Genomic DNA, 10242 nt, shown 5'->3' on the forward strand with positions numbered 1-10242 from the left:
TCCGTCTCCTCACCAGCATTTGTTGTTTTTTTGTATTAATGATGACCATTCTTAGTGGAGTTAGGTGGTATCTCAGTAGGGTTTTAATTTGCATTCCTTTGATTATTAGTGAGACTGAACATTTTTTCACGTGTCTGTTGGCTGCTCATATGTCTTCTTTTGACAAGTATCTATTCATGTCTTTTGCCCATTTTTTAATGGGTAAACCTACTAATCTCTACTCACCTACCTCCTTTTTTATCCCTTTCAGGTTTGCAGTGAGCATTGGCTACTGGCATGACCCTTACATCCAGCACTTTGTGAGACTGTCTAAAGAGAGGAAGGCCCCTGAAATTAACAGAGGCAAGTGACCATCTCCCTCCCCAATAGCTCTTCATCAGCCAAGATGCCTGAGATTGTGGGGATTCATTCTTCAAGGGAGTTCAGGGTGCACCCTTTCTAGCAGCACGTGAAAGTGCTTATTTCCCAACATCCTCACCAACACGGTGTATTATGAAACTTCTTAATTTTTAAAAATCTGACACATGAAACATTATATTTAATTGTAATTTTATTTTATATTTTCCTTGTTTATAGATGAGGTTGATCATTATTTTCATATGTTTGCCACCCATTTGTATCTCTTTTACTGTGAACTGTTCATGTCAGGAATTAATTTTTTTCCAGTTAAAATAGCTATAAATAAAGCTGTATTTTAACACTCCTACTGTTATACAGATTAAAATAAACATTGTGAAAGTGCCTTATGATACTGGTGTGAGGACTAGAGTCTTCTAGAGTTTTGTTTTTTTTTTGAGTTGGAGTCTCACTCTGTCACCCAGACTGGAGTGCAGTGGCCGCTCCCGCCCACCGCAGCCTCCACCTGCTGGGCTCCGGCGATCCTTCCGCCTCAGCCTTCGGAATAGCTGGAACTACAGGTGCATGCTACCACGCCCGGCTAATTTTTTGATTTATTGTAGAGATGAGGTCTCGCTGCCCAGGCGGGTCTCGAACCCAAGGGCTCAGGCAATCCACTCACCTCACCCTCCCAAAGGCATGGGATTACAGGCTGAGCCACCGAGCCCAGCTTCCTAGAGTATTATATCAGATTTTTACTCTGTGTTGGTAGAGGGAAAAATAGCTTTGTTTGCCTATAGCTCATCTAGATGTGTGGACTAATGTGGACTTAATTGGGTTCTTCTATGAGGAAACTTTCTAAAGACTTTTGTATGTTTTAGGCTCAGTATATCTGAGTTTTCAACCCTCTGGTCTGTCTTTCTAAATGTTCCCTGAGGATGGCGATTGTAAGTTTTCTGCCTAGTTGCACAACTTGAGAGCGCATGGGTTTTCTACTGCTTTGTGGACATCCCTCACTGTAGGCTGTAGGGGAAGAGTTGCCAGACTTGGTAATTTTCAGAGAAGGGAGGTCTCAGAGGTGCTGACAGCAGAAGATTTGATGTTTAACACATTCACCATTGGCAAATTTTCACTTTCCTAATACTGATTGTGGGTGAAAATAAAAAAACCTGAAGTTGGTTGCCACAAACTTCTGTCCTAAGCACAAGTAAAATGGTCTTTGCTAAATTGTCACCTTTTTTCACAATACAGATGAAAGTTGCAGACATAGTATTTGCCTCAGACACCACTTTGACTAGCATTCCGTACTTTGTATTTTTATTTGGATTATAAACTGAATATATATTATTTAGAAACAGAATTTACATAAAAACACGTCAGTGGCAACCAGGAACAGAATTTGAAATGATGTAAATTAATGTCAGTGGTTGCAAGTGAGTTAAGATTCAAATTAGCCGGGCATGGTGGCACGCGCCAGTAGTCCCAGCTCCTTGCCTGTAGTCTCTGCTGCTCAGAGACTGAGGCAGGAGTATTCCCTGAGCCCAGGAGGTTGAGGCTGCAATGAGCCATGATCATGCCACTGCACGCCAGTCCGGATGGCAGAGTGAAACTCCGACTCAAAAAAAAAAGATTCGTTAACAGATTTTATTGTCACATTGTAGTGTTAGGAACATCCTTAGTTCTGCAAGTCATTGTCACTAAGGATGTCAAAGGGTTTGAGACAGAAACAAGACTTATTCTCAGCTTTGAGAAATTGATCACATGACCTTAATTCTTGTGTGTGCAGGGAATTTTGACCCTAAAGATGGATCCTGTGAGAGGATTCTACAAGAAATGCAAATAAATGTTACAGAGGGGATGGTTCCTGAAAACAAGGACGACCTATTTTACTTTGCTTGCTCCCCAAGCATATTTCAGAGGCTAGGACACCCCTCCACCCCCACCCCGCTGCGTGTCAGCCTGCCTTCCTTTCTACCTCCTCTCTCTGGATTTAAACCTCTAGATTGCAGCCCAGTAGGAGAGCATCTCCCAAACTGAGTGTGGTGCTCTGATATCTAATCCATCATGAATGATATCTGTATAAAATGTAATAAACTTGATTTACTAGAAAAATAAAATGAAAAAGACATACAAACTACAATTCTAAATTATTTATTAGTAGATTAAAAGACATAAAATTTCTTTGTCAATTTGCAATAAAAGTGGGTTTTTTTGAGTTGGAGTCTCACTCCGTCGCCCAGGCTGGAGTGCAGCCTTGACCTGCTGGGCTCCGGCGATCCTTCTGCCTCAGCCTTCCGAGTAGCTTGAACTACAGGCGTGCGCTACCATGCCTGGCTAATTTTTTGATTTATTGTAGAGATGAGATCTCGCCAATAGTTCACAATAAAAGTTTTTAAATGCTGCTCAAATTGTTTTCTTAAAATAGTTACATACTGTTAACTGTCATGCACACACTGAGCAGCAGAGCATTAGAATGCAGATGTTGTCTTCTTTTCTTCTTTACTTTCCACCTCCTTTTCCCCAGCCCTCCACCTTAGAGCTTAACAAGTCATTTTCTTAGGCAACCGTTTGCTTATGCCTGCCCCCTTCCCTTTGGTTTTACATAGAGTCTCTAACCTAACCTGTTCTGGGTGGACATAATGGAACAGGATAAGAAATATGGCTTCTTTTGCTTTAACATTTCATCTGCCCGATTTCCTGACCCGAAATAGTATTTTTCGTGTTATCCCACATTTTGAGTTTTACTAGAGACCTGAGTAGCCTTCACTATAGCCATAAAAGGCACATTTCCAAGAGGGACATTTGGATCAGATGTTTTAATGTAAAACACTTGTCTTTCACACATGAAATGATGGGACATTTTGTTTTTTTAAAGGGTAGTTAATTCCTTCACAAAGTAGGTTATACTTAACTTTGGTTCAAATACCTTTAAAAAAAAAAGAACAGAATTTGAAAGTTGCTATTTCTCCTGTAGAATCTACAGATAAACCTCTGACACTGAAAGGCAGATGTTTTCTGTTTTGCTCTTCTGGTGGGATGGGCTTTGCAGGGCTAATTTCTGTCGTCACTAGGTGATAGTTTGTTTCTCTGTCCCTCTCTTAGGATATTTTGCTCGAGTTCATGGTGTCAGTCAGCTTATTAAAGCGTTTCTACGGAAGACAGAATGTCATTGTCAAATTCTCAACCTTGGGGCTGGGATGGATACCACCTTCTGGAGATTAAAGGTTAGTTAAAATTCCCCATCTTTCTTCTCAATTGTTTAGATTTAATTTTTGAAGATGTTCATCTAGTTCAAAAATTAAAAAAAAAAAGTTGAAAGGTGCACACCTGACATTGCATAGTGCCAACCTGTCTCCCGCCCCTACCCCCACCTGCCTGGACACCCCTCATGACCACCGTCAGTTTCATTTTTTTTTCACCAAGACCCTAGTGATACATAGTTTAAGTTGTTTCCAATTGTTACAAAGTGGGTATAATAAAAATCCCTATGTGTATTTTCCTCTAATATGTGTAAAATATGTTAGGGAAAAAATTCTCCCAGTAGAATTTGTGGGACAAAGAGCCATGCATTTGTAATTTGGAGGATAACTAAGATTTTATCAGTATAATGACATCTTGGGTGAAATTTGGAAATTTGCAAGCCTGGCTTGATATTAGTAATATGATGATGATATATTAATATTATCATACAATAATATGTTAATAATATGATAATATGTTGCAAAGCCCTTTTGTAGTCATTTCTGATTTGATCCCTTAACTGTCCTGTTACAATTATGACTGCAGATGTAATTACACTTACAGGAAAGGAAACTTGGGTCTAGGTAGTGGTAGAATCAGAACTAAAATGCTGTTCTTTGTTTCTTACTATCAAACCTTTTCCCTACAAAGTTCTCATTGATTGTATTTTTCTTTTTTGTAGGTTTGTGCAGATTTTACTTGGTTCTTCTATCAGGCCAGTCATGTGACAGTAATGGGTATGTGCACTTTCCCAGAATTCTTGCAGATGTAGGGCAAGACCTGCATATTTATGTTGTCCCTAATCAACTCACCTGATGACAAGGTCTTTGGGCTGGGCTCAGTGGCTCAGCCTGTAATCCCAGCTCTTTGGGAGGCTGAGGTGAGGGGATTGCCTGAACTTGCAGGTTCGAGATCAGCCTGGGCAAATTGGCGAGCCCTCATCTCTACAATAAATAAAAAAAATTAGCCGAGTCTGGTAGTGCACGCCTGTAGTTCCGGCTACTTGGAAAACTGAGGTGGAAGGATCACCAGAACCCAGCAGGTTGACCCTGGGGTGGCAGTGAGCGTGCCACTGCTCTCCAACCTGGGCAACGGAGTGGGACTCCAACTCCAAAAAAAAAGGTCTTTGACCATCGGAGCTCCTAACCTTTCTCTTACTGAAGTGAGAAATCAGTGGCTTCAATATGGTCTTGGTATTTGTTTGCCTCTGCATTCTTTTTTCAAGATGTGGTCACTAACATTTATGAAGTGATTTTATATATACAAACTCATGAAGGAATGTGAGAGCTCTGTGAGCGAGTTTTACACAGATGGGGAAGTGGGACCGCAAGCAGTTTTGTCTTCCAGGATCCTACATCGAGGGGCATTGAATAGAGAACAAGCCTTGGATCTAGCTCATCACTCCAGATTCTTCTTTCCTCTGCACCCAGTCCCTGTGGTTGTTTAGGGGAGTCTTTTGGCGACCTCCCCTTTTCTGTAAATCTGTTGTGTCTTTGTAACGTCATGCCCCATGGTGTGGTGGAAGGAACTGGAGCAAAATATGATGTAAGAGAATGTGCCATGTCAGTATTTACAGAGACCGCTGGAGAAATCCCTCCATTGGGCCTGAAACCCCTTTGACTTGACCACAGGATTTTTTCCCCCTGTCTTGTAGATGGGCTAATTAATAAATCTGAAGTTTTTATTTCTCAGCAAAGTGCAATGACACTTAGGTACACCTTCCTAAAAAGATTGTCTGCCAATAGTGAGGAAGGAGAATTGCATAGTGTGTGAAAGTTCTTTGTGAAATTTTTTTTTTGTTTTGATTGATAATTATGTTGGTCTAAAATATATATATATATATATATATATATAGTGTTTGTTTGCTCTTTTAGATCAGGAATTGCAGACTCTAGCCTATAGACCAAATCTGGTCTACCACCTGTTTTTGTAAATAAAGTTTTATTGGAACACAGCCAGTCTCATTTGTTTGCACATCATGGCTTAGCAGCCATATGACAACTATAACAGCAGAGTTGAGTAGTTACAACAGAGACCATCTGGCCTGCAAAGGCTAAAATATTTACTTTTTGGCTCTTTACAGAAAAAGTTTGCCAATCTCTGTTTTAGAGTTATATGTGTTTCTCTAAAAGTATAGGGAAAACCTTGTCCATGAGTCTTACTGTCTTGTGTACCTTCCAACTGGGATAGTTCCCTGGTTGCACTGGCAGAGGTTTGGCTGTGAGTCACAGGCTTTCTGCTGACACTACTGTGTGAGCTTGTTCTATATAATCTCAGGAGCCGAAGATTATATTGCAGGCAGTAGACAGGAACAGGACAAAGGAAAGTCTTGTAACAAAAAAGAAAAAAAGGATGAGTGAAACCTTTTTAGGCACCTCCGTTTCTTCACATCTCTGGAATTCTGTTTCTGTACAACAAATTAACTGCATAGGGGAAGCAGGGTCAATGTTGGCAGTCTGTGAGGTGGTCAGCCATGTTGGATACCCTTTGAATCTGAAAGCGTTCCTGTTCCTGGCTGCCCTTGGCAATTATCCCCTGTCTCAGTGTCTTCAGTACCAACTCCTGGTCTGTGAGCTATTTGGGAGTGGAGTGTCAAAAGGACCATAGAGAATCACAGAATAAAAAGTTGAAGCATCACTTGCCACAGCAATTTTACCCCTTTCTCAAAGCCAAGAAAGAGGATATTTGTTTCTTAAGAGCTCTAGGTGTGCCTTTTGGAAGTGTTCCTTCCACAGTGGCCTCTTCTTCAGCATTCTTATGAGGATCAAGTGAGATAATACATGAGAAAACGCTTTAAAAATGAGAAGTCTGGGAGGGTGCATATAATATCAATAAGGGTACCTGGTCTCAAACTAGGTGAAGTAGGAACCCAAGGGACGCCCAAACTTTACCTGTATGATGACTACTTGTCTACCTAATCCTGAGTTATACTCCACATCCTTAAAAAATAAAAATTAAAAGAAAAGAAAAGAAATAATGAATTAAAATACCAGGAAAAAAAAATTAAGAAGTCCCATAAGAGTTGTAGGGCACTGTACTGTCCTTCATTCATTTGCTTTTAATGGCTCTCAATGTCTTCTGGAATTCTAGAGGATCCTTAACTTCCCATATCCTGTGAGTAAAAGTTCTTAAAAGGTGTTATAGAATATCCTAGCAAAAGTTATTTCCATATCGTCTCTATATATTTATTCCAAATATTTTGAAACAACTTTTACATAGCACTGCTCTGCAGGCAGGCAGGCAGGCGGGTGCTGCACCTCTTAGTGAGAACCCTAGCTTTGTGAGCCTGAGTCTGATTGGATGTGTCATGAGACTGTCTTGTTTTAATAGATAAATCCCAGGCTAGATCCCCTAGGATTCCAACAGAGGACTAGTCTCCATATGAGTGAGGGACAGCTGTATCTGACAGCCCTGGTATTTTCTCTTAAGGTCACTTTCCTACTAGAATATGGTTGCTCGTGATTTCTGTCCCCATCATGCTGTTCTCACGGCATCTGCTGTCCCCCCATCCCCCACCCCAAGGATTCTTCTACCCCTCCATACCATCTCTTGTTACTGTCTCCATTCATGGTTCTCTTACCTGTCTAGTTGCTCAAGTTAAAACTAAGATATCATCCTTATCGTGCTTTTTCCTGAATCCCATCCTATACCAGTAAAGCCGTCACCAGCATCTGGATGTCAGCAATCTTCTTTTTTAAAAAAATAGGTAGTTCTGCGTTTCTGGGATCTGAACGGTAACAGAACACTTAGGGGAGAGGCTGGGCAGGTGAACCAGTCTGTAGAGCACCTTGTCTCTTGCTGTGTCTTGGCAGTGTGAAGAGCTACTAGAGGCAGCACACATATGTGGTGCAGTACACCGCACTGTGTAGCTAAAAAAGACCAGGAAGGGGCATTGGTATATCTGGACAAGAGGGGATAGAGCTCAGGATGAATGCCAGAAGAGTCAGCAGGGCTGTGTGATTGGTTGATGAGATGGTAGGGAGGGAGTGGAAATACTAGAATGACCAGTGAGTGACTGGATGGGGAAGTATAGACATCAGCTAAGCTAGGGGAAGCAGGGCGGGGGTGTGTGTGTGTGTGTGTGTGTGTGTGTGTGTGTGTGTGTGTGTGTGTATGTGCTGCTTTCACACTTGTTTGACAGACACCCACAGGAAAAAATAAATGTTGCATTCATTCCAAGTAGGGAAGCAGGGATGTGTGTGTGTGTGTGTGTGTGTGTGTGTGTGTGTGTGTGCTGCTTTCACACTTGTTTGACAGTCACCCACAGGAAAAAATAAATGTTGCATTCCAAGCCAGGACCCATATCCACGTATCTTTGTCTGTAAGTAATAAAGGCACACACATGGTATTTACTAAGGCCAGCCCCTCTTATAAGGGCCCCTCATGTATTACCTTTTAAACCTCACAACCCCATGAGGTGTTAGCATTTTCTCCACTTTTCAGAAACCTTAGCCCAGCGAGTTTAGTGCTTTTTCCAAGACTTCACAGCAAATAAGTGGTGGTGGAGTTTGGGTTTGAACCCTGTCCTGGCTTTAAGGTACCTGTACTTTACCACTCCTTTATACTGCACTATAACAGAAAAACAATGTATCACAAGGTGGTACTTAATACATGTGACACTTTCTGATATTTGCTATTTTATTCAATTTCATCTAAAACAATGCTGTTCAAAACCCATAATGTTGATTTTTTTGACCCTCCCTAATAGGTCTCAGCTGCTTTTTGAAAAGTACTGTGTGTCCTACTTTTAAAGTGCCTCTCAATTCCTTTTCCCCTTATCTTCTTACCTAGTCAACTGCTGTGGCCTCCTAAACTTTCACCCATTCTTGCTTCCCTCAAATCCATTCTTCATGTCAGGACCATAATAATTTGAAAAATACATTTCTGACTGCATCAGTGCCCTGATTTAAAATCCTTAAACATCTCCTTGCTCTTAGATGCCTAGTGCTTGATATGTAGAAGGTGATCAGTAAATGTATGAATGAAGCATTAATTATAAAGACTGCTGTGTTTTTTCCCAGGATGAAGATCTTCTCCCAAGTAAATATTTTGAAGTGGACTTTCCAATGATAGTCACGAGAAAACTGCACAACATCAAGTAAGTGAGGCTTTGATGGGAGGAAGAATAAGAGCCAGGTAGAATTCAGTCCCAGCTCACAGTAGATGACAGATTTGAAGGCTAGAGATCTCTTTTTAATACACTTTTTTCCTTTACCCTCCCTCCCCACTTTCTTTCTTACTTTGGAAACCTCCCTGTCCAGCGTGTTGTGCATCTTCAAAATGCACTGTACCTTCCCTTGTCATTCTTCTATTCATTAATGTAATTTTCTGGACATTTAAAAATGACCTATTATAGTTTAATCTGAATTTTTATGTGTACTTTGTTTACTTGTTTTTTGTTTTGTTTTGTTTTTTGGGGAGTATAGTGGCATGATCATGAGTCACTGCAGCCTTGACCTTCTGGGCACAGGCAATCCTTCCGCCTCGACCTTCTGGGCTCAGGCAATCCTTCTGCCTCAGCCTCCCGAGAGCTGGAACTACAGGCACACATCACCACACCCAGCTTATTTTTTTGATTTTTGTAGATACAGTCTTGTTATGTTGCGTAGGCGTCTCTGTAACTCCTAGGCTCAAGCTATCCTCTTGCATTTGCCTTCTTTTTTTTTGAATTGGAGTTTCACTGTCACCCAGACTGGAGTGCAGTGGCCACACTCCCAGCCACCACAGCCTCGACCTGCTGGGCTCCGGCGATCTTTCCAGCTCAACCTTCCAAGTAGCTGAACTACAGGTGCATGCTATCACACCTGGCTAACTTTTTTGATTTATTGTAGAGATGAGGTGTAGGCAGGTCTCGAACCCACGGGCTCAGGCAATCCACTCACCTCAGCCTCCCAAAGGTGCGGGATTACAGGCTGAGCCACCGAGCCTGGCTGCATTTGCCTTCTTAAATGCTAGAATTATAGGTATGAGCCACCATGCCTGGCCTTGTTTTCTTCATCTCCAGGGCATAGAAAGTTACCTGACCCAGAATAGATATGCAGTAAATCATCTTTTGGAATATGAATGAATGCATGAATGAATGAAAGTTAGTTATTATATATGAGATACTATGGGGACCATTCTGAATCCTCAAGCTAATCTTTGCTGAGAGTTTATTTTGCCTAGTATCATGTTAGGTGTTTCATTTGGATTGTTTCATTTAGTCCTCATGGCAGATTTATGAATTAAGTGCTATTATTATTATTCCCTTTTTGCAGATGAGGACACTGAGGCTCAAAGAAGTTAAATTTGCTCAAGGCCACCTAGCTAGGAAAGGATGGAGCTGAGATTTAAACTCTGACTTCAAGCCTGAGGTTAAGGCTTCTTAATAGTTTTAACTACACTCCTACCCCCTTTGAAATTTGTCCTTTAAATAAAATCCTAATTCTTTTTTTTTTTTTGGTAGAGCCGAGGTCTTACCAAGTTGCCTGGTCTGGTCTTAAACCTGCAGGTTCAGGCAATTCACTTGCCTCGTCCTCCCAAAGTACTGGAATTACAGTCTGAACCTCTGAGCCCAGCCAAAATCCTAATTCTTACATTGCAGTAATTTTTTTTTTTTGAGTTGGAGTCTCACTCTGTCACCCAGACTGGAGTGCAGTGGCCGGGCCTGGCCACCGCAGCCTCGAC

The 10242-nt window shown here is 41.4% G+C and overlaps 1 protein-coding gene across 2 annotated transcripts in view; it reads left to right on the top strand.

The window, feature by feature from the left end:
* The window catches only part of LCMT1 (leucine carboxyl methyltransferase 1), a 67215-nt gene that overhangs the window by 24737 nt on the left and 32236 nt on the right, over nt 1-10242 (top strand). For both annotated transcript variants that reach the window (XM_021718784.1, XM_008070494.1), the window contains exons 2-4: nt 251-342; nt 3439-3560; nt 8598-8674. In XM_021718784.1, coding sequence (XP_021574459.1) covers nt 251-342; nt 3439-3560; nt 8598-8674 — 291 coding nt within the window. The remainder of the gene's footprint in view (nt 1-250; nt 343-3438; nt 3561-8597; nt 8675-10242) is intronic.

This window comes from Carlito syrichta, unplaced genomic scaffold, assembly GCF_000164805.1.
Source record: "Carlito syrichta isolate Samal-C Ts95f unplaced genomic scaffold, Tarsius_syrichta-2.0.1 Scaffold313449, whole genome shotgun sequence".
NCBI classification, from domain to species: Eukaryota; Metazoa; Chordata; class Mammalia; order Primates; family Tarsiidae; genus Carlito; species Carlito syrichta.